Here is a 23,896-nt window from a genome sequence, read left to right as displayed (position 1 = left end):
CAGTAAAAGACTTAAAGGTGGCAACTTTGCAACAGAAAAGCTTCAAAAACAGACTCCAAGGAGAAACCGCTGAGCTTGAATTATATGCAAACTAGATCCCATTATCTTGGGTTTGAATAGAGACTGGGGGTGGCTGGGTCATTACACATGTTGACTCTATTTCCCCATGTTAAGTATCCTCACACCTTCTTGTCAACTGTCTAAATGGGCCAGCTTGATTATCACTACAAAAGTTTTTTTTTCCTGCTGATAATAGCTCATCTTAATTAATTAGCCTCTTACAGGTTTCAGAGTAACAGCCGTGTTAGTCTGTATTCGCAAAAAGAACAGGAGGACTTGTGGCACCTTAGAGACTAACCAATTTATTTGAGCACCTGGATTTGTGCTGGAAATGGCCCACCTGATGATCACTTTAGATAAGCTATTACCAGCAGGACAGTGGGGTGGGAGGAGGTATTGTTTCATGGTCTCTGTGTATATATAAAGTCTGCTGCAGTTTCCACGGTATGCATCCGATGAAGTGAGCTGTAGCTCACGAAAGCTTCTGCTCAAATAAATTGGTTAGTCTCTAAGGTGCCACAAGTCCTCCTTTTCTTTTAGCCTCTCACAGTTTGTATGGCAACTTCCTCGTTCTCTGTATGTATATATATTTATCTTCTTACTCTATGTTCCATTCTATGCATCCGATGCAGTGAGCTGTAACCCAGGAAAGCTTATGCTCGAATAATTTTGTTAGTCTCTAAGGTGCCACAAGTACTCCTGTTCTTTTTATAGGGGAAACTGAGGCACCCCTACAGTATTCAGAGGAAACATTAAGAACCGTCTGACTTCGTGAAGGTGTGGCACCCTGATGCCCATGCAGCCTGGCCAGCGCCTGGCATGGCTGAGAGGTGCACTCGGGGGCTCTGGGGACAGGCCGCACTACACTGGGGTCGTAGCTGCTAAATTCAGGACAAAGACAGGCAGTGGGAACAAGTCAGCCCAACCGCTCAGTGTACAGAGCCCCCCGACTGCCCCCCCCCTCCGGGGGCACGCCGACCCCCTGCAGCCTACTGCTGAGGGTGGGGGCGAGGTGGGGGGGCGGGGCGGCGTGTGGGGGTGGGTTGTGGGGTGTGCCGTGGGGGTCTGTGCTGAAGGGCGGGGGCGAGGTGGGGCGGCGTGAGGGGGTGGGTTGTGGGGTGTGCCGTGGGGGTCTGTGCTGAAGGGCGGGGGCGAGGTGGGGCGGCGTGAGGGGGTGGGTTGTGGGGTGTGCCGTGGAGGTCTGTGCTGAGGGGCGGGGGTGAGATGGGGGGGCAGGGCAGTGTGGAGGTCTGTGCTGAGGGGCGGGGGCGAGGTGGGGGGGCGGGGCGGCGTGTGGGGGTGGGTTGTGGGGTGTGCCGTGGGGGTCTGTGCTGAAGGGCGGGGGCGAGGTGGGGCGGCGTGAGGGGGTGGGTTGTGGGGTGTGCCGTGGGGGTCTGTGCTGTAGGGCGGGGGCGAGGTGGGGCGGCGTGAGGGGGTGGGTTGTGGGGTGTGCCGTGGGGGTCTGTGCTGAAGGGCGGGGGCGAGGTGGGGCGGCGTGTGGGGGTGGGTTGTGGGGTGTGCCGTGGGGGTCTGTGCTGAAGGGCGGGGGCGAGGTGGGGCGGCGTGAGGGGGTGGGTTGTGGGGTGTGCCGTCGGGGTCTGTGCTGAGGGGCAGGGGCGAGGTGGCGTGGGGGGGTGGGTGGGTTGTGGGGTCTGTGCTGAGGTGGGGGGGCGGGGCGGCGTGTGGGGGTGGGTTGTGGAGTGTGCTGGGAGGCAGGGGACGGGGATGGGGACGGGCACCATGGGGGGCGGGGCGGGGCGTGATAGCAGCGAGGGCGAGGGACGGGGATGGGGACGGGCACCGTGGGGGGCGGGGCGGGGCGTGATAGCAGCGAGGGCGGGGGACGGGGATGGGGATGGGCACCGTGGGGGGCGGGGCGGGGCGTGATAGCAGCGAAGGCGGGGGACGGGGATGGGGACGGGCACCGTGGGGGGCGGGGCGGGGCGTGATAGCAGCGAGGGCGGGGGACGGGGATGGGGACGGGCACCGTGGGGGGCGGGGCGGGGCGTGATAGCAGCGAGGGCGGGGGACGGGGATGGGGACGGGCACCGTGGGGGGCGGGGCGGGGCGTGATAGCAGCGAGGGCGGGGGACGGGGATGGGGACGGGCACCGTGGGGGGCGGGGCGGGGCGTGATAGCAGCGAGGGCGAGGGACGGGGATGGGGACGGGCACCGTGGGGGGCGGGGCGGGGCGTGATAGCAGCGAGGGCGGGGGACGGGGATGGGGACGGGCACCGTGGGGGGCGGGGCGGGGCGTGATAGCAGCGAGGGCGAGGGACGGGGATGGGGACGGGCACCGTGGGGGGCAGGGCGGGGCGTGATAGCAGCGAGGGCGAGGGACGGAGCCAGCTCAGGGCCCAGCACAGCAACGCTGCAGTGAGGGATTCCCCAGGGTTGACACGGACTCTGCGTGGCTGCAGCTCCCTTCTCCCGTCCCTGCGGTGCCAGGCGAGAGCTTGGTCCCCGCCAGCTCCGACCTGTCCGCACCCCACCCTGATCCGTAGAGATGGTGCCGTGGAGGAGCGCTGGGAAGCGTGGCCCTGGCGGAGCCCCCCCAAGCTGCAGGAGCCCCCCTGCCCTTGAGGAGTGCCCGCCGTGGGCTGTGCCTGTGGGCAATGGCCGGCATGTCCCTGGCGGTGAATGGACACCCTCCGCACTATTTCTGTCGGGCGCCGGGCTCTGCCCTCCCTCCCGCTGAGCCCTTCGCACCAGATTGGATTACCCGGGGCTTTGGGCGGCTAAATTTAGGGCTGATGCCCCCTCCTCCCGTATGTGGCTCCCGCCTCCCCCTTGTTCTCCCAGTGACTCACCAGCCTTCCTGGAACAGGGCAGCACCCAGGCATGGGCACCTGGCCCGCCGGCCTCCCGCTTGCCTGACTTGGGAGCAGCTGCAAATGAGATGCGGTCTTGGAGCCAAATGCAGGGCTGAGAGCTCAGAATAGCAGCCGAGTTACCCTGCAAATCCCATCCTGGGGTGTGGGGGCTCGGCCAGATGCATGCACCTCACTGCAGAGCCTGTGCATCGCTGCCAGCTCTGTGCCCTCGCCGGCCGTGTCCCTTGCACACCTGGGGCAGGGCGCGGGTACCTGCAGGGTTCTGCCCGTGCATCGGGGCCGCACGTTGCCCTGGCGTGCTGTGGCTGGTGCCACGAGCCCTGTGTGCCCACGTGCCGTGGCAGCGAGGCCTGCGCATGCAGCCCTTGGCCCAGGAGCCGAGCAAAGCAGAGACTGCTTCCCAGCCAGTGGCCTCCGTGCAGGGGAGTGGGGGTACCAGGCCCTGCCGTGTGGATGGGGGGAAATCTGAGCACAGGGGAGGGGGCAGCTGGAAATATGGCAGGGCTTGAGTTCAGAGACGGAGTTTTACAAAGACCCCGGGGTCTCTTGGCTGCCCCTGGGCCCGGGCCCAGGCCGGGACAAGCCTGGGGTGAATGAGCCATGTGATAAAAGGACACGGTCCCTTCTGCTGCCGAGCCGGGCCTGCAGGAGCCTTGCGCTCTGCGTGTGCAGCCAGCCAGGGTCAGCGAGCTCGGGGAAAGGGCCATGCAAGTGGATTCACGGCCACAGGATTCGGCCTGGCTGGGGTGCGGGAGCAAAGGCATTTCCAGCTACCCTGGTAGAGCCGCGGGGTCTGGGGAGCCATGGTGGGAGCTGCAGGTGAAGGGCCCTGGCTCCTTGGGGGGATGCAGGCTGCGGGGGTCTGGGGAGCAAAGTGGAGTTGCCATCCTCCCTAGGAGGAAATGGGGCGGGGGGACAGACAGACGTTCGAAAACAGGCTGCGAGCCGGATGCACAGACAGGCACTGAGCAGCTGAGGCCGAGCAATTGGCCCCGAGGTGGGTTTCTGTCCCCCCCGTGCTCAGCCGCGGGTGCTCTGGGGCTGCCATTAGCCACGCCGGGAGCTCTGTTCTGCAGGCTCCTGCATCTCCAGCTCACTGCCACCAAGCCGGCGCCGGGCGGGGGACCCGCCAGCCTGCGCTGCCCCGAGCCCCAAGAGGCCCGTGTTCCGGTGCCAGGACGCTGGGCTGCGTCTTTTGTTCTCGCCAGCGCCGTGTCTGTGACTGGCCTGCCCCCAATTCCCTTCTGCTGCATCAGTCATCTGGCTGAGCTGCCCGGCGCCCTGTGCCATTAACCAGGGCTGCCGCGCCGCACCCCCGAGCTGGCTGCATCCCATGGCTGGTCAGCGGTCACTAGGCCAGCTCACGGCTGTGGGTGCTCTGGAAGGGCCGTGGGTCCTAGCCTGCCTGGGGCAGGGGAATAATTCCCCATCAGACTCTGCCTGGGATGTCCCCGGCTTGCTGGGCTTGGGGGCAGGGCTGGCTGGATGTCTCTCCACTCCCTGGAGTGGTGAAGTGGGTCAGAGGTGAGTATGGGGAGCCCTGGCTTGTGCCCCTCCTTCCGAGTGATATGGGGCTAGGCCCTGCTCCCTCCTTGCAGCACTGTACGGTGGGTGCCGAGCCAGGGCGAATGGGGCTCAGCACCCCCTTTATCCTGCCTTTGCCCCGCGGGGGCAGCCCCCGTGGGCCGTCTCCTCCCAGCCCCTGGAGCCGAGGGCGGCTGTTCCTTTAAGGGGTAGGGCCAGGCCGGCTGGAATGTCATTCCAGCAGCTGGGCTGGGCTGCGCTCTCACGGTCCATGCCTGCTGCCTGCCAGCCCCAGCCCCTGCCTCGGCACCCATGAGAGACACCCGGAGCTCTCCACTGCGCTGACCCATGGCTGCTTTCAGCCTCAGCAGCCTGCCCCCCAACCCGGAGGAGAAGGACTTTATCCAAGCCTATGAGGAGGTGCGGGAGAGATACAAAGGTACCAGCCCTGCCCCCCCCGGCTGGCCCCATGGCACTCCAGACAGGGCTGGTGGGCTGGGGCTCCTGCTCCGAGGGCCGGGGCCGGGCCAGGGGAGCGCCCGTGTGCTCGTTCCCATAATAGGGCATGCCAGGCACTGCCGGCAGGAGCCCTTCATCAGGCGTGGGGCTCGGCTCGGACGGGGACCAGCTGCCAGGGCTGGGGTTCAGGTCCCAGGGGCGTCTAGAATGAGCCTGGCAGGGCCGTGGGGTGTGGCTGGAGCCAGGCTCTGCACTGGTGAGCCCTGGGGCCTGGGCTGAGCACCTGTGGCATGCACTGAGTTTGGGGGCCCATTGCCAGACACCCCCTGGGCCCCTGCTGGGTCCATCAGGCCCCATGTCCTCATCCGTGGACCCTGGGCCCAGAGGGCACCGTGGGGCTGGGGCTGTAAATGCTGGGAAGGCCGGAGGGGCTGTGTCTGGGGCCCAGCTGGGCTCTGGGGTGAAATCTGTGGTGCAGGAGCTGGCAGCTGCTGCGGGTTTGGGGTCCCGGTGGAGCCACTGGCTTGGGGAGGGGAGCACACCACATAATGCTGGAGGGTGCTGTCCCCCCCCAGGGGCCCTATGGAAAAGGGGGTTGGATCTGCTAGCTGCCCCATCCTCCCTCCTGGGACGCACCTGCAGCAGGGCCCTGTGCCCGGGAGCTCCACCTGGCCCATGGCAGTTCAGGACATGGCTGTGAAATCCTGGTCCAGTGCCCCCCGCCCCCCGGTGTGTGAGACTCTGCAGGGGCCTGGGGGCATTGCGGGACAGGCAGGGGTGTGCGCTGGGGGCACAGGGATGGGAGTGTCTGGGTGGGGGGGGTGTGGGGGGGGTGGAAGGAGGGATGGGGGACGTGTGTGTGTGGGGGGGTGGGGGTTTGGGGTCAGGGGACAGAGCTGCAGGTGTGGGGGTCAGACAGGAACCCGCTGGCTGGGATTACAGGCTCTCTGGAGCCCAGGGCTTTGGGCACATGTCAATAGGAATGGAATCTGTAGCTATTTAAACTCCTCTGGCTTCCCCTAGAGCCCGCCCCCCAGCCCTCCCCTGCCCTCCCAGGAGCCCACCCCCAGCCCTCTCCTGGTCATGAGAGGGCGGCCCCCCAACAGCCAGCCAGGCCTGCCCTTAAAGGGGAAATGCATGTGGCCTGGCCTGCCCCTTTGGAAGGCTGATGGGCAAGCTGCTGCCCCCGACTCTGGGTTCCTGGACCTCCGGCTGCTGGGGACATGGGGGGCACAGCTGGGCATGAGGGTGTGGAGGGCCCCAGGTAGGGGAACACCTGGAGGTCCCTGGCTCGGCCGGTCCCTGGATGCTGGTGCCGTTCTGCCTACAGTGTCTAGGGGTACGTGGGGAGGGGACAGAGCCCGTGTCCTCTCCCACCGGTGGGCCCTTGGCAGGGGGAGGCGTGTCTCTGTCAGGGGCTGGGGCTTTCTCAGCCCCAGCCATGCCCCTGCCCCACTCTGCTGCTGCGCCCCGTACCCGCCCATGGGTATGGAGTGTGGCCCCCAGCTGTGTCTGGCCCCGTGGGGCTGTGTCCTCGCCCTGCCCCATCTCTGCCCCATGTGGGAGGGACGGCATGGTACCAGAGCCGCCTCCCCTCCCCGGGGCTGGCGTGTGCCCGGCTCGTCCTGGCCCTGCAGACCGGGCACTGCCCGTAGGGTGCGGTCGGGGCAGAGCCGTGTTGCCAAGCGGGTGGAGGCCAGGGGAGCCCTGAGCCCACCCTGTCCAAGGGGACAGTGACTCTGCTCCCCCGAGGTGACGCCCAGCCGCTGCGGGGGCATGTGTTGTGTTTTTGCACAGGTGTGTGCCACGGCTGTGTTTGTGTGCACATGCGCTGCCCGCTGCTGACGTGTGCCATCCCCTGCTGGCTGAGTGGAGGGGAGTGTGGCCATGGCTGGGGTTGGTAGAGGAGGTGTGGGGCGGAGGGTAGCACATCGAGGCCAGAGGTGGGGGTTGAGGGAGCGCATTGTAGCTGGGGGTGGAGTGGGGGACGGGGTGGGGCAGAGAGAAATGCGTAGGGGATGGGGTGTGGGGGTAGCACACCGTAACTGGGCAGGGATGGGGGGAGCATGCCATAGCAGGGAGGATGGGGGGCACCAGAGCTGTGGAAATGTGCCATCGCTCCTCAGCCAAGAGGCCCACTGGGCCCTGGCCGTGTGGCTTGCCCCCTGTGGCGGTGCCCGCTGTCTGCGTGGCGCTTGGAAGCTGGGGGTGGCTGGGTCTGACCTGCCTGCGGGCAGGCTGGCGTTGCCTGGCCCGTGTCTGTGCAGGGCCCGTGGCCAAGCGGGGCCCAACTCCCGAGGACGGGGGTTAGCCGTGGTCCCAGCAGAGCAGGGGTGGGGCAGGGTGGTCAGTGGGGCCCATGGCAGGAGGGGACTCCAGCCGGGCCCGCGCCGGGTCTCCTCGAGGTGGTGGTTTGGCAGGGCCTGAGAGCCCGTCGCGAGGGGCTGCGCAGCCGGGTCTGCTCTCGTCGGGCGGTGCCGGGGCAGCTGTCCTGCCCAGGTGTGCTGTGCCGGCAAGGCGGCCTAGTGGGCATGTGGCTGCACAAGTCCCACCGGAGCTGGCTCCAGGCCCCTGAGCGAACCAGGCTACGCGCTGTGACGGCAGAGCTGCGTCTACACTAGGGGGCTTGCGCAGGTCCAGCTCTGTGGTCAAGCCATGCCCCTGCCTGACAGTGGGGTCCGCACAAGTCCCTGGGGTGGAGGGAAGTGAGTGTCGTGGGGCGGAGGGGAAGGTGCTGCCCGGGCCCTGACACTGGCAAGAGATAAGAAGGGCAGAGTCGGAGCCAGGTTGGTCCCACCCCAGCCGGGGGAGGCGTGGGGGCTGGCTGGGCCTGGTGTGTAGTGTCCCTCTGGCAACGGGGCCAGCGGGCAGGGCAGCCTGTGGAGATGGCACCGCGTGCCGGACGCCTGGTCTGCCCGTAGGCGCCGTAGCTATGGCGACCTAGGGGTGTGAAAAATCCACCCCCCAGCGCCACAGCCCTGCAGAGCTAGCGCCCAGTGTAGACGTGGTGTAGCTGGTGTTGCCCAGGGAGGTGGAGTTACTATGGCGATGGGAAAGGGCCTCTTCACCATGGCGTTACAGCACCATAGTGTAGACAGGGCCTGCCGTCAGTGGCGACGAGAGGAGACAGAGGCTCTCCAGGGGACCAGCCTGAGCCGGGTGAACGGGCAGCTTGGTGCCAGCTGCCCAACAGGGTCTACAGTGCAGAATCCTGCCCAGTGGAGGGGCGCCGGGCCGGGCAGTGTGACTGCACACCCCCAGGAGAGGGGCCCGCACGGCCCCCATCAGCACACAGCAGGGTTGGGCTGGGGGACGTCCTGGAGCTGTTCTGGTCATGGGTGGGATGCTGCACCCTGGGCTGGAATCTGGCTCAGAAAGGGCCCAGTGGGCAACTGGTGACTGGGGCCAGAGAGCCGGGAGCCTGAGGCTGTGTGGTTTGGAGGGGGGCTGTAATGGAGGGATACAGAATAATGATTGGGAAGGTGAAGGGGGGCACTGGGGTTTGCCTGCGGGCCCCAAGGGGTGGGGGACGGGCTTGTCCGTCTCACATCCAGGTCTGACTGAGCGGGTGCTGGGATTCACCCATCTCCTCTGCACCCCGAGGGGGGATAGGTAAATCCAGAGCTGACTTGGGAGATTCCTTCGGAACTCTTCGCAAATGGGGCAACTGGGCAACAAAATGGCAGATGAAATTCAGTGTTGATAATGCACGTTGGAAAACATAATCCCCCCATGCCTCTACAATGATGGGTCTGAATTAGCTGTTCCCACTCAGGAAAGAGATCTCGGAGTCAGTGTGGAGAGTTCTCTGAAAACATCCGCTCAATGGGCAGTGGCAGTCAAAAAAGCGAACAGAATGCTGGGAATCATAAGGAAAGGGATAGAGAGTAAGACAGAAAATATCCTATTGCCTCTATATAAATCCATGGTACGCCCACACCTTGAATACTGCGTGCGGATGGGGTTGCCCCATCTCAAAAAAGATATATTGGAATTGGAAAAGGTTCAGAAAAGAGGAGAGATTAATAGGACTGGGACTTTTCAGCTTGGAAAAGAGATGACTAAGGGGGGATATGATTGAGGTCTATAAAATCATGACTGCTGTGGAGAAAGTAAATAAGGAATAAGTGTGATTTACCCCTTCATATAACACCAGAACTAGGGGTCACCCAGTGAAAGTAACAGGCAGCAGGTTTAACACAAATGAAAGGACGTATTTCTTCACACAACGCACAGTCAACCTGTGGAACTCCTTGCCAGAGGGTGTTGTGAAGGCCCAAAGTATAACAAGGTCCAAAAAATAACTAGATTGGTTCACGGAGGATTGGTGCATCAATGGCTATTAGCCAAATGGGCACCCCATGCTCTGGGTGTCCCTAAGCCTGTGGTTGCCAGAAGCTGGGAGTGGGTGACAGGGGATGGGTCACTTGACGATACCCTGTTCGTTCATCCCCTCTGACGTTCTGGCACCAGCTGCAGTCGAAGACAGGATCCTGGGCTAGCTGGACCATTAGTCGGACCCAGTCTGGCAGCTTTTACATTCTACTTGTCTCACATGCAGGTGTTGTGGGGGTGCTGGGGGTCGCCCGTCTGACACGCAGGCCCGTGGGGGACACAGGGCTGGGGGGTCGCCCGTCTGACATGCAGACCCGTGGGGGACACAGGCTGGGGGTCGCCCATCTGACATGCAGGCCCAAAGGGGGCAGGCAGAGGCTGAGGGGTGCCCGTCTGACACACAGGCCCATGGGGGTACAGGCTGGGGGTCGCCTGTCTGACGTGAAGGCCCGTGGGGGACACAGGGCTGGGGGGTCGCCAGTCTGACGTGCAGGCCCAAAGGGGGCAGGCAGAGGCTGAGGGGTGCCCGTCTGACACACAGGCCCATGGGGGGTACAGGCTGGGAGTCGCCCATCTGCCAAGCAGGCCCATAGGGGGCAGGCAGAGGCTGAGGGGTGCCCATTTGACACGCAGGCCTGTAGGGGACACAGGGCTGGGGGGTCGCCCGTCTGACATGCAGACCCGTGGGGGACACAGGCTGGGGGTCGCCCGTCTAACGTGCAGGCCCAAAGGGGGCAGGCAGAGGCTGAGGGGTGCCCGTCTGACACGCAGGCCCGTGGGGGGCACAGGGATGGGGTTCAGGAAATGGAGAGGGGGTTCTGCAGAGCCCCCCCCATGGTTTTTACAGATGTGAAACAACCTGCCATGAATTGATGCCCTGACCCTGCGGCAGCAGCTCCTGGGCTGGGGGGCTCGCACCCAAGGGCACAGTGCCCTCAAGCCTGGGTAGGTTTGACCCGGCTGCATCTCCATGGCGTGGGGTACCTGGGCCAAATCGGAGCGAGTGGCGCTGCAAGCCCGTGTGCCAGGTTGCAGCGCCTGGGGTGGGGAGCTGGGACCAGACTGTGCAGAGCGGGCTGGTTCTCCATACCCGGCCCATCCCACCGCCCAGGGGCGAGCCCTGACCCCCGCGGGTAAAGTGAAATAAGAAACTCCCAAAAACCAACATGCAACAGGATAAAATATAGGAGAGTTTCCTGGCGCTCTGGGGATTTACAGACTGGCAGGGCCTGGACGCTCCTGCCTGCCCCCACCCCAGCTTCTACCCCCCACCCCGCCTGGCAGCACAGCACCCCCTAGCATCACACTGGGGCCAGTGCTGACTGTGTAGGGAAGTGCCCCTTACCGAACCCATCCTGCTCCCTACACCAGAGCCCCCTGGCACTGGCTGTGGAGAGCGGCTGGGCCATGTGCTCTGGGCCCTCTCCAGTGTCTCCCCCATCCCCTCTAGGGACAGGGGGGCTCTAGGGCACCTCACTGGGGGGCTGAGCACGTCCTGTGCGGGGGCTGGTGGGTGAGGCCCCAGTGCTGTCCCTGCCCCAGATGGGGAGGGGCTCAGCAGGCCCATGCCCTGCTCTTGGGGGGTGGGGCACCCAGGGCCTTTCCCTCCAGTGTGTAAGTGATGGTGGAGCCGTGGGCCCCAGCAGGGCCCCGTCCTCGTCTCCAGGACGTCCCCCTGCCCTCCATGCCAGAGGGGGAGCTGCTCCCCACACTGCTAGAGGTGTCAGCCTTGCTGGGAAAGGGTTCATGGGGCACAGGGCTAGGGAAGGTGGGTGTGGCCTGGAGAGAAGTGGGCGGGGCTCCCTGGAGAGGAGGACCCCAGGTGTGGGGCTGAGCCTGGCGTCCCTGCGGAGGCTGCCAGCGAGGGGTGGGCTGGCACCAGCCCATCGAGCTTCCACCAGGTGGGCAATACACTCATTGGGGACCAGCTCTGGGCCCATCTGCCTGCCTCGAGGGGCGCGCCGCTGGCTGGAGCTCGCTCGCTCGCTGAGCTGCACGGGACAAGGAGAGGTCCCACTTCCTAGCGCTGGGGCAGGGGCTGCTGGTTGCAGGTTTAGTCCCCACCCTGGGTCAGGACACGCACCTGCACTTGGCTATGGCCTGCTACAACTGCCCCCCCCGGGGCCAGCTCGGCCGATCCCCCCCCGGGTGAATTCCCTGGGGCTGGGCTGCTGCTGGAGATCCCTGGCAGATGGTGACAGGCGGTGTGCATGGCCGTGCGAGCACGGCGACTGGGGGGCAGGGGGGTAGGTGCTGGCGCCCATGGTGGTGGGTGCTGGCGGGGAGCTGGCGAGGGACATGGGCGATGTGGCTGGCGGGGTGCGGAGGTGCTGAGCCCAGCCAGGGCCTTGGAGGCTGGTGGGGGGGTAGTGACTGCGGCCGTCAATAGTGCCAAGTGGGGTGTTGAAGGGTGCAGGGCCAGGATGGGGGGGATGGCAGTGCCCTAGCAGGGGGTGCTCTCTTTAGGGGCTGCGGGGTGGCCCAGTCCCGTGCAGCATTGGGCAGGGACGGGCTGTGGCAGAGCTGAGCCGCGGCTAGTTCCCAGCGAGGGCTCAGGCTGGAGCCGCTGGCTTGGCAGTGCCAGCCCCTGGGACCTCCGAGCCCCCGCTAAGTGCATCGACCCAGGGCGGGCAGGCCTGGTGCACCCCCAGCCTACACCCACCTGCCCTGGGGGCAGCTCTGCCTCCAGGTGCCAACATTGGGGCCAGAGCAGGGCAGAGCCGGGATTCCTCGAGGGAGTCGCCCCCAAAGCTGCTTTAGGACAAAGCTGCGTATCTCCTGCCCTCACACCCCTGGACCTGGCCCGGGGAAGCTGCAGGCTAGGCCTGACCCCCTGCAGGGCTGGGACCTGCCCGCTGCCCTGTGGGCTCCCAGGCACCCTCTCCCCAGCCCATCCCCTGGCAGGGCCGAGGCAGCACTGCTCCCCACAGCTGGGGTGTCAGCACCGTGCTCCACACCAGGGCCCGCCCCTGGCACGGGGCCTCCTGCTCTAGATTTATTCCCTCCTGCAAGGCGCTGCAATCCTGCAGCAGTCGCACAAAGCTGGCACCTGGCAGGGAGTAGACTGCCAGGACGCAGAGCCCAGCCCCAGCCCCGCAGGGAGGGCAGCGTCCCTGGGCGTGCAGGGCCTGGTCCCCATGGGACGCTGCAGGACCGGGCCCATCCATGCTTGTGCCCTGGGCATGCCTGGGGGGAGGGCAGGGCGTGTCCTGTCTGCATGGGGTGGTTATGGGGGGGGAGGGACAGGACGTGGGCATGTCGGGGCCTCAGGGACCGTTCCCCCATGGGTCATGCTCACTGCTCCTCTTTCCCTTGCGGGGCTCCCTGGGACGTGCTGCCCGCTCTCCAGCTCCCTGGGCTATTGTTAGGCATGCCAGGTGGGGTCTGCCCCTCCCATGGGGCTGTGGAAGCAGCTCCACATCTCCAGGCTGAGCTGTGGGGCCGGGGCCAGGGCCGGCCTCCCAGGAACCCTGAGCTCAGACTCCCTGAACGAAAGGGATGTGTGGAGACCCAAGCCCCCTAACTGTGCCCCGGGTCGGCTCCTGTCTCCCACTTGGGAGCAAGCAGCTGCCTCCTGCTTGGGCTGGGCCCAGGCTGCCGCCCGGCATGGCATAACCCCGGGCTGGCGCCCAAGCCCCGTAGTATGATTGGGGCCATGCTGTGCTTCGCAGGCATGGTGCTGCCCCGTGCCCCACATCACACAGCTGGGCGCTGAGCTGCAGACAGCTCTGAGGGTGCACAGGGGAGCTGGTAACAGAGCCGAGCTCTTTGGGGTCCCCACAGCCCGAGTCTGCTGCCATGGGCCAGCTGCGGGTTTCTCTTTGCTGTGCAGACCTACCCTTCGTGCTGCCTGCCCAGTTGGAGGGCTGAGGACGGGGATCCAAGCCAGAGCGCTCAGGCCCTGGGCTGCCTATGACCGGCCCTTAGAAGGGTAATGAATGAACCGGTGCGGGGCTGGGGCCGGAGCCGGGCCGTGGGCTCGGCCCCTCGCGGGCAGGGGACCGGGCCCGGAGCCGGGCCGTGGGCTCGGCCCCTCGCGGGCAGGGGACCGGGCCCGGAGCCGGGCCGTGGGCTCGGCCCCTCGCGGGCAGGGACTGGCTTCTCCAGCAAGTTGTTCTCAGTGGGAGCCTGGGGGGCTTGGCGCGGGAGGCGTCCTGTGGGGCCAGGCCCGTGTGGGTGCAGGGGGTGGCGATGGGCCCCGTGTCTCGGGCCAGCACCTGGCGTAGCTGCCGTATGCGCCATTTGCAGTTTTCCTCAAACCCAGCGCCCGGGTTGGGGGTCACGGGGAACCCAGCCCTCCCCCTGGCAGGCGCGGGCGCCCTGGGGCAGGGGGAGTGTGGAGGGGCCCAGAGGGGCTGTGGTGGGGTCCCGAGGGGGGGCCGAGGGGGGGTCCAAGGTTCCGTCTTGTTCTAAACTCTCATTATTTGAAGGCAGTTGCGGCGGGGGGGTTGTGCGGGGGGGAGGGACGGCCCCCGGGGTAGATGCGCGGGGGGGTTGTGCGGGGGGGGTCCGGCCCCCGGGATAGGTGCGGGGGGGTTGTGCGGGGGGGAGGGCCGGCCCCCGGGGTAGATGCGCGGGGGGGGCCGGGCCCCCGGGGTAGGTGCGGGGGGGTTGTGCGGGGGGGAGGGCCGGCCCCCGGGGTAGGTGCGGGGGGGGTTGTGCGGGGGGGAGGGACGGCCCCCGCGGTAGGTGCGCGGGGGGGTTGTGCGGGGGGGGCCCGGCCCCCGGGGTAGGTGCGGGGGGGGTTGTGCGGGGGGGAGGGACGGCCCCCGGGGTAGATGCGCGGGGGGGGCCGGGCCCCCGGGGTAGGTGCGGGGGGGTTGTGCGGGGGGGAGGGCCGGCCCCCGCGGTAGATGCGCGGGGGGGTTGTGCGGGGGGGGCCCGGCCCCCGGGGTAGGTGCGGGGGGGGTTGTGCGGGGGGGAGGGCCGGCCCCCGCGGTAGGTGCGGGGGGGGCTCAGGCTGGGTCGCGGGGGGGGGAGGGAGGGGGCGGCGCGCCCGGCGCTGCTGCAGTAGCCGGCGCCCGGGATCAATGAATGGGCCGCGGTGCCGGCCCCTGATTGGCTGCCGCGGCCCGGCGGGGCGGGGCGGGGGGCGGAGCCGGGCGGGGCCCCGCCCCCCCCGCGGACCGGCCCCGCAGTGCCCGGCAGGACGCGGCCGCAGCCGCTGCCCCGGACCCGCCATGGCCGCGTCCCGCTGCATCCAGCACGAGATCAGCTCGCTGAAAGGTACCGCCCGGGCCCGGGCGCCGGCTGCAGGGCGGGGCCGCCGGGCGTGCAGCTGGCTCTGGGGTGTGTCTGGGTCTGGGTCTGGGTCTGGCCCGGCTCGGGCCCTGCTGCTGCTCCTCCCGGGGCCGGGGGGGGGTTCTCCGGCCCTGCCCCGCCCCGCCCCATGGATTGGGCCCAGCCCATGTCTCGGCGCTCTGGGGCGTGGGGATCCCCCTGGCGAGGGGTCGCCCCTGGGCACGGTGACGGCCGCGCACCTGCCGGCTGAGCGTCGCCGCCCGAGGCGGCCGCGGCTCTGTGCCCGCTTCCGACACGGCTGCCCCTGCTCTCCCCCGGCTCCGGCCGGCGGGTCGGGGCCCCGGGACCCTCGGCGCCCCCAGACCAGCCCTCGCTGCTGCAGGCTCGCCCCTGCACGGGGTGGTGCCCAGGGGGCTGCTGCCCTGGAACGGAGCCCAGCCTGACTCCGGGCACAGCCCCCCGGCCACACAGGGCACCTGTATCACCCCCCTGGCCCCCAGGTGGAGACTCTGCTCGGGCTGGGCCCAGCCCAGGAGGCTCGGTGCCCCCAGGAGCCTCCCCCAGCGCCAAAGGGGCCGGGGCTGGGCTGGCGTCTTCTGGGCCGTGTGGCCTGGGCCGTTTGCTGATGGCCCCTGCCCAGCTGGCTGGGGCTGCTTGTTGTCACGGCTGGGGGGGGTTTCCTGCCGCTGAGGCTGCAGAGGAAGCTGCGTGGAGCAGACTGCAGGGAGCAGGGTGGGGAGCAGAGCGGGCTCTGGCGGGGGGACAGGACGAGGCAGGGGCACCATGTGGAGGGACCCAGCTGTGCTGAGCGGCCGTGCTGGGGGCCGGGGCCTGGCTTGGCCAGGTGTCCCTGTGGAGGTGAGCCGCCCAGCCTGGGAGGCTGAATAAACTCCCCATAGTTCATTAATGGAGAGCCCTTGGGGACCCCCCTCTGACCCAGGCCCCTGTCCTCGGGGCGGCTGTCCCCACTGCACCCCGAGGGGCTGCAGCCGGGCCTGTCTCGGAGACTGGGGGGAATGTCTAGCCTGGGCACCTGCTGGCCCCGGTACAGACACCAGCTCATCCAGCTGTGTCTAGAGAAGGGAGATAGCGTCAAGGACTACGGGTCATAGGGAGGGGAGGTGCTTGGGGTGGCGGGAGGGGGCTGCAGCTCAGGATTGAGAGGCACCGCTGGAGTTGGCAGGGGGAGCCAGGGCTGGGCTAGCAGGGGGCTGGGGGTCAGGGAGCAGAGGGCTGGGCTAGCAGGGGGCTGGGGGTCAGGGAGCAGAGGGCTGGGCTAGCAGAGGGCTGCAGGTTGGGATTGAGTGGCACAGCAGGGCCCTGTGGGCTCTGTTGTTACATAAACACCCAGGCTTGGCTGGAAACGTGCTGGGCCCATCCTGGGGATTGTACTTAGCACGTTGCAGGCTCCAAGCACTGCACGGCCGGTAACGATCGGGCCAGGCGGTGGTGAGCGCCGGCCTTTCCCACTGGCTGCCCTGAGCCAGGCACGGTGGGGGCAGATGTGTCCTGGCTTGTCCCTGTCCCAAAGCCTGGGAGGGGCCCCAGGGCGAGTCCCTGCGGTGGGCAGAGCATGGAGGTGCTTGGGCTGTGCTGCTCAGCGGCTAACGGGCCAGCCCTGGCGCCCCCCACAGGTGAATCTGTGTCAAGCCTCAGCTGCCCTGGAGCAGGCTAGCGGGGGGAGGGGGAGGGGGAGGGGCAGTGCCGAGGGGGAGAAGGGCCCTGCGGGGGATCGTGGCTGTCAGGGTGTGGGTCTCGGGGCTGGTTTGCAGCAGGTGCTCCTGTCCTGGCTGCGATTCGGGTGGGCTGGGCTGGGCTCAATGCTGGGGGCCTGTGCTGCCCTGATGGGCTGTGCCGGGGCTGGGGGGGGGCTTCTCCTTTGTCTGCCTGGCTGATTTACTGTGAGAATGGGCCGAGTCCCCTGCCAGCTCCAGCCTGATGAATAATCTGGCCCCCACTTGCCACAGCTTCCAGGCCCTTCCTTGGCTCCGGCCACGCTGCCCTCCACAAACAGCCGCTTTGTTCCTGGCTCAGCAGGGAAAGCCCTGGCGCCCCACTCTCGCTGACTGCAGCGGTCCCAGGCCCTGGAGCAAAGGTGGGGGGAGTGCGCTGGCTAAGTGCCAGGGGTTGTTGCTAACTCTGAAGGGCTTCGTGGGGGACTGGCCCATCCCCACAGAGAGCTGGGAACTAGGCTGCAGCCTGCTGGGTGTCTGTCTCCACTGCGAAATCCATCAGTGGGGCCTCTCCTGGGCACAGACTTCCCCGGGCTGGAGGCTGCTGGCTGGGACTGAGGGGCATTGGCAGAGCTGGGGGACCAGGGTAGCAGGGGTCTGCGGGTCAGGAGTGAAGAGCATCAGCAGAGCCGTGTCTGGGGAGTACGTTGCATGGCGGGATGGGGGTACCTGCCGGGGGGGCGACAACTCAGCACTAGAGCGCTCAGCCCCACAGCTGGGCATGGATGCTGGGTCGTTCAGACTGGGCATGAGCTGTAGGTGGCTAGCACAGGACATGGGGGTGGGAGTCTGTTGCTTGGACGGGGTCCAGACGAGGAGTTGAAGGAGCATAGACAAGGCAGCGTTTGCTCCGGCAGGTGGATAGAAAGTTTGTCGGGCTCAACGGGTAGTGATCAATGGCTCCATGTCTAGTTGGCAGCCGGTATCAAGTGGAGTGCCCCAAGGGTCGGTCCTGGGGCCGGTTTTGTTCAATATCTTCATTAATGATCTGGCGGATGGTGTGGATTGCACTCTCAGCAAGTTTGCAGATGACACTAAACTGGAAGGAGTGGTAGATACGCTGGAGGGCAGGGATAGGATACAGAGGGACCTAGACATATTGGAGGATTGGGCCAAAAGAAATCTGATGAGGTTCAATAAGGATAAGTGCAGGGTCCTGCACTTAGGACGGAAGAACCCAATGCACAGCTACAGACTAGGGACCGAATGGCTAGGCAGCAGTTCTGCGGAAAAGGACCTAGGGGTGACAGTGGACGAGAAGCTGGATATGAGTCAGCAGTGTGCCCTTGTTGCCAAGAAGGCTAACGGCATTTTAGGCTGTATAAGTAGAGGCATAGCGAGCAGATCGAGGGACATGATTGTTCCCCTCTATTTGACATTGGTGAGGCCTCATGTGGAGTACTGTGTCCAGTTTTGGGCCCCACACTACAAGAAGGGTGTGGAAAAATTGGAAAGAGTCCAGCGGAGGGCAACAAAAATGATTAGGGGACTGGAACACATGACTTATGAGGAGAGGCTGAGGGAACTGGGGATGTTTAATCTGCAGAAGAGAAGAATGAGGGGGGATTTGATAGCTGCTTTCAACTACCTGAAAGGGGGTTTCAAAGAGGATGGCTCTAGACTGTTCTCAATGGTAGCAGATGACAGAACGAGGAGTAATGGTCTCAAGTTCCAGTGGGGGAGGTCGAGGTTGGATATTAGGAAAAACTTTTTCACTAGGAGGGTGGTGAAACACTGGAATGCATTACCTAGGGAGGTGGTAGAATCTCCTTCCTTAGAGGTTTTTAAAGGTCAGGCTTGACAAAGCCCTGGCTGGGATGATTTAGTTGGGGTTTGGTCCTGTTTGAGCAGGGGGTTGGACTAGATACCTCCTGAGGTCCCTTCCAACCCTGATCTTCTATGAGACCGGCCAGGTCAGCGTCTGTAACGATGGAGGTTTGTCACAAGACCCACTAGCTCAGCTAGGGGCTGGTGAAAGGTCACTGGTGGGGTTGGGGGGGCGCCCGGGTCTCTGCCTGCGGGACGCAGCAGCTCCGACGAGCTGATCATAATGGTCCTGCTCGGCTTGAACTGTATAAATGAGGGCGGGAGGGGCCGTTGGCAGATCTGTGTGTGTGGGCAGCCCAACCCTGGGGTTGGGGTCGGGAGTGAGGGGCACCGGCAGGATTGTGGCGGGGGAAGGGCCGTGCGGAGTCGGGGCAGGGGGCGCGGGCGGGGGAAGGGCCGTGCGGAGTCGGGGCAGGGGGCCCGGGCAGGAGGCAATTACCAGATCTCCAGTTCCCGGTGCCCGTGGTGACCCTCCCGGCTGGGCTCCTGCCTGTCCCGGGCCATAGAGAAACGTCCCGCCTTGGATTGAAACGTGGCCCGCGCTGGAGAAGCCGGGGCGGCCTGGGGATTGTGCGGGCAGGGTCCCCTCGCGGTTGGTATAACTGGTGGCGTGGCCAGGTGGAGCGAGCGGGGGACCGGACATAAAGACGGGTGCCCCCCGCTTGTACTCAGCGGGCGGCGCTCCGGGTCCTCGGCAGCGCTGAAGGCCCCTGCCCCCGAAACGCCGCCAAGGAGCCGGAGCGCGTGAAGGCCCCGGCTGGCGAAGACCCGGGGTGCCGCCGGGTGGGTAAAGATTAAAGAGACACCAGTTGCACTCGGGGGGAGCGGCTGCTCCCCCCGGCTACGCTACCGCAGTTCTCCCAGGCTGGCTCTGCCTGGCTGCAGCCTCGGCTCGCGTGGGCCCTTCCCTTCCTGGCCGGGCGAGCCCGCTCACCGTCTGCCCCACGCAGGCCCTTCCAGACTGACGCAGTCGCCCCTTGCTCAGCTCCCGGGGTCCGTCACTACCAGGCAGATTCTGTAGCCCATGACCCTTCCCCAGCAGCCCCCGTGCCGCGCAGACCCCCGAGCTGGGCCAGGGCCAGCACTTCGCCCCAGAGGTAACGTCCCCTCCCTGCTTCTGCTCGGATCCCAGCTCAGTCCTGGGCACTGGCCGCCTGCCGGCAGTGGCAGGGAGGGAGCCCCCGAGCCAGCAGAGCAGCCCAGGGGGGGCCATCGCAGTGCAGGGCCATGTGCGTGCCGTGGGTCCCAAAGCCCAGGCCTGTGGGTGCCATGGGGCTGGGAGCCTTCGGAAAAGGTATAACCAACCCCGCCCCGGCAAGGGGCAGTGGGGCGAAGTCTGAATGGGACCTGGGGCTGCGCCCCCTGGGCCTCGCCCTCTCTTCTAGGGTGTCCTGCAGTTGCCCATCACCCCGGTGTCTGAGCAAACTGCGCAGCAGCTATGGGGGGCTCCGGTTGCTCAGCCACGGGGTGGAGAGAGGGGTTCAGATTTCCTGACTGTGCGGGGCTCGTGGTGTGCATGTGTCCGTCAGTGCTAGGGGAGGAAGCATTTGTCGGAGGGTAGGGGGTCCGCTGGGGAGGCGGGGGGGGTCTGTTGGGGTTTTGAGGGGATCTGTCAGGGAGGCATGGGGGGCCTGTTGGGGGGTAGGGGGTGTTGGGGGGTACATCTGTCAGAGGTAGTGAGTGTGGAGGGGTCTGTCTGTCAGGGAGGCATGGGGGGTGTCTGTCATTCGGGCAGTGGAAAGGCCTTGTCGAAGGGGGGTGGTTTGCAGCGTCAGGAGCTGCTCAGCCCCCAGCTGGTCCCGGGTGCCCCTGGGCTCCAGGTGGCCCCCTCCCGGGCAGGGGTCAGGCAGCAGTTACCTGCTCCCAGGTGCAGTGTCCCAGGGCGCTGCTGCCCTCTGCTGTCGGTTGCCAGCACTGCAGGCACGTAGCCTCAAGCCCCATAAACACTAGGGCAGGAGGCTGGAGCTGCCAGTGCATGGGGGAGTTGTGAGGCCTCGGCCCCCTGCCCTGCCTGGGCCAATGGGAACCACCCCCTGCAGTGACACTCCGGACAATGCATGGCCTGCAGAGACCCACTCCCCACTTCAGCTTCCGAGTCTGCCCCCCGTCCCGACCTGCGCTCGGCCCTCCCGTCTTGGCCTGCTCTTCCCCCCCGCCCGCTGTTCCCTCCTCTTGCACAAACAGGACCAGGAATGAGGCCTGTTGGTGGTGGAACAAATATTGACCCTGGCAGGCCTGGCTCCTGTGGAGCTGGGAGGTGGGGGGAGTATGTGGGGGGGCTCAGTGCTATGGGGCTGGCAGCCTGCCCATCTGGGCTCCTCAGAGTGCAGGACCCAGTCCCGTTATCCTGGCGTGAGCAGAGACCCTGAAAGCTGCTTTGCCTGTCCCCCCGGGCCCAGCTCCCTGCAGCGTGGCTCTGTCTGGCTTTCCTGGGCTGGGCCGAATGGGGCTTGGCCCCTGGGCCAGGGCAGGTGCTCGGGGGGCTGCAAGTGCCGTGGTGACGGGGGCGAGCCAGCTGTTCTCAGGACCTTGATGGGGTTCAGCTGACAGGCTCTGGGGACAGTAAATGGCTTTGGCTGGCCACAGTGCTCCCTGTGGCATTGGCAGGGTGCTGGGCTCGGAGCCTGGGACTCACGGGCGCTTGTGGACGTGCACCTGGGGGCGGCAGTGTGGGCAGAGGGCTGGGCTCCATCCCCATAGCCTTCCCGGGCAGCCACGTGCCCAGCTCAGGGCAGCAGGGCCGAGGCTGCTCCTGGAGCCCCGTGCCCCAGCGGGCACTGCACGTGGGCAGGGCTGCAGTGCCTCTCATGGGCTCCGCCGTGGGTGGCCAGGGCCCGGCTCCTTCCTCTGGCCGCCGAGCTCTCTCCGGCCTGGGGAAGGACCCCGCGGCGCCACAGATGGGAGATAGTGCAGTCCAGGCAGGGAGCACGTTCCGGGTGCAGCGGCCCGTTAACCCCCTGTAGCCGGGCAAACGGGGGTTCGTGGGTCACAGGATGTGATGAGCCAGAAATGCAGCATCTCTGCTCAAGCCAGGGGTTCTAGTATCTAGCCGAGGTAGGAGTTGACGCTCCAGGCTCGTCTTTGGACAGTGTGCAGGTCCCATTGAGGACAAGGTCTGAGAGGTCAGACCTGGTGGGATCGCGTTGTGAAGGGTTGGCCCATGAGGGACACGGTGTTTTGCGGCTCTTGATCATTTCCTGTGCGAGTTCGTTGGGGAGCTTAGTGATTGTCTGGGTTCACCCGCACAACTGCTGTTGGGGCCCTCGGTGCCCGGGATAAGGTACGCACGCGTTGTGATAGGCCGTGTAGGACCCCTGGATCTCAAGAGGTGTGTTGTGGGGAGGTTGATCATCAGAGCAGTGGAGATACGCGGTCGGAAAGTTTCGCGTGGCCTGGTCTAGCTGGGCCTGCTGATACTGAGTTGGTGCGTCTTGGTCTGCGGGGAGCGTTGAAGGACAGAGGAGGTGGTGGTCCGCGTGTGGTCCCCACTATGTCGGGGTTGTCATGGTGGAAGGATACCCTCTATGGGTTCCACTGTGGGGGGCAGGTGACACCTAGGGGTGTGCGGTTGGAGGGCTCTTTGTTGTCCTGTTTTGAAACGGGATTTCTCCATCCGATTTCCTGCTGGGCTGGAGTTTTCTGCTTCGGGGAAGGCACATTCAAGTGCTGTATTGACAGGTTTCAGAGTAGCAGCCGTGTTAGTCTGTATTCGCAAAAAGAAAAGGAGGACTTGTGGCACCTTAGAGACTAACCAATTTGTTTGAGCAGAAGCTTTCGTGAGCTACAGCTCACTTCATCGGATGCATGCAGTGAGCTGTAGCTCACGAAAGCTCATGCTCAAACAAATTGGTTAGTCTCTAAGGTGCCACAAGTCCTCCTTTTCTTCAAGTGCTATAAAAAGTGACGGTGGACTTTCTCCTCCAGCCCTTCTGTGGGAAATGAGAGACTGGTTGTACTGGGGGTTACTGGGTCTGTGGGGGTCAGTGAGGGGGGGGTTGGTATGTACAGATGTCGGGGTTACTGGGTCTGTGGGGGTAGGTGGGGGGATTGGTGTGTACAGGTGTCGGGGGGTTACTGGGTCTGTGGGGGTAGGTGGGGGGCATCAGTATGTGTCACGGGGTCCCCGGGCGATGCTCTGGAACTGCTCCATACGAAGCTAGGCAGGACTCTGGGGGAGCCTCCTCTCTCTGAGCAGACTGCCTCTAGGGCAAGAAGCTTCCATCTTCCTGGGTCTGACCTCGGAGCATTCAGCATCCTCTGCCCCACCGGGTGGGCTCCTGGGGCAGCCAGAGGGCCCTGCATCCCAACTCCGCAGTCAGATGTGACTCTCAGCCAGCCGGGAAAACAGGTTTATTAGTCGACAGGAACACAGCATAGAACAGAGCTTGTTAGCACAGAAATCAGTGATTTTCAGCCAAGTCCATTTTGGGGGGGAGGGGAGCCCAGAGCCAGGGCTCTGGTCCTCCCTCTGAGCCCCAGGAGCAGCCCCTGGCCCCTGCCCAGCCCCTTGCTCCACCTCCAGGCCCAGAGTCACCTGGTCGCATCCCCTTCCTGGGTCTCAGGGTACGAAGGGGTGGCCACAGCATCCGAGCAGGCAGCTGGAGCAACTCCCATAAAAGTCACACATGGTTGTTCGCACCACCTAGACACTGGTGCGATACACAGGGAAACTGAGGCAGACACGGCATTCATGCAAAACAGTAAGACTCACATACAACATAAGAAGGGAAGGTTCCCACTTTGTCACATCTCTCCCCCCTTCAAGATCAAACTGAGCGGGGTCACTGTAGCCAGTGTTACCAGATTTGCCCATTACTTTGGGGTATGCTCATTTATTAGGATTATTCTTTGGAGTGGGGGGTTCTGTAATTCTATCAACGTACTACTTGTGTTCTCATACGGCGCTCTGCTTCTCGCTGCTGCAAGTCCCCTCCCAATGGAGCTATCTTGCAGGCCCTAGGTTCCCCAGGGCCAGGTTCTTCCAGCCCCAGAATCAGATATGCGCGCACGCACACAGAGTCTGAGTGGACTGGGTCGAGCAACACTTCCAAGCTGCCACCCTCATATGTCCCAGGTTCAGCACGTCCCTATCCCCACTTTCACATTACCGTTGTTCTGGTCGTAACCCACCGGATGAGCAAACCCCACAGGATTTTGGGGCACTGCAGGGATCTTAGGTAAGAGGAGCGTTGCTGCAGAGTAAATGGGGAAGCCAGAAACACAAAAGAGTAAAGTTCAGAGACAGAGAAGCAACCAGCTTAACCATAAAAGTTGTTTGTTGAATAATAGTGATAACCACACAAGGAGAGCCTAAACAAACATTACAGTTACATTATTAAAGGTTACAAAAGTCACATATAGAAAACTATACCTGCCTGAGGTAGAAAAGAAAACAGCGAGAGCTGGGATCTCACCAACTTTCATGAAGCTTGAACGGGTCGGGGGTCCCAGGTGGGGGTAGCTCAGGGTCCGGAGACAGGCAGAGCCCCCCGCACGATCAGTCAGGAGAAGATGAGGTCCCAATGGAACGGATGCACACTTTGGATCCAGGCATCAGAAAATGGACTTGAGCATGGGTCGGGGTTTGTGTAGGGAAAGAACAAGGGTTCAAGGGAGCACACTAGATTTGTTTATGGGTAAACTGATGGCTCAAGTATCTGAGGGGTAGCCAGGTTAGTCTGGCTCTGTAAAAGCTGCAGAGTGTCCTGTGGCACCTTATAGACTAACAGACGAATTGGAGCAGGAGCTTTCGTGGGTGAATCTCCACTTTCGTATTCACCCACGGAACAGGACTCTTTGATGACTCAAGGGTTTTCTTTAGGCTAGACAATAGGGGCTGATCGTTCCTGGCTATGGGTGGTGGTTTCTTCCAGGGATCTCCCA

The 23,896-nt window shown here is 64.7% G+C and overlaps 1 protein-coding gene across 8 annotated transcripts in view; it reads left to right on the top strand.

The window, feature by feature from the left end:
- The window catches only part of PLEC (plectin), a gene marked incomplete at its 5' end in the record, with an annotated part of 181,230 nt that overhangs the window by 62,956 nt on the left and 94,378 nt on the right, over positions 1–23,896 (top strand). For 2 of the 8 annotated variants that reach the window (XM_084621760.1, XM_084621757.1), the window contains one exon: positions 4,752–4,857. The exons of 4 other annotated variants lie outside the window; for them this stretch is intronic. In XM_084621760.1, coding sequence (XP_084477886.1) covers positions 4,767–4,857 — 91 coding nt within the window. Of the gene's footprint in view, positions 1–4,751; positions 4,858–14,326; positions 14,439–23,896 lie in introns of those variants that run through there. 2 more of the 8 variants (XM_084621762.1, XM_084621758.1) reach the window with 1 other exon arrangement.

Source organism: Lepidochelys olivacea (genome assembly GCF_965140295.1).
Source record: "Lepidochelys olivacea isolate rLepOli2 genome assembly, chromosome: 2".
Classification (NCBI taxonomy): Eukaryota; Metazoa; Chordata; order Testudines; family Cheloniidae; genus Lepidochelys; species Lepidochelys olivacea.
The sequence above is the reverse complement of the archived record's forward strand: the minus strand, read 5'-3'. Positions and strand labels throughout refer to the sequence as shown.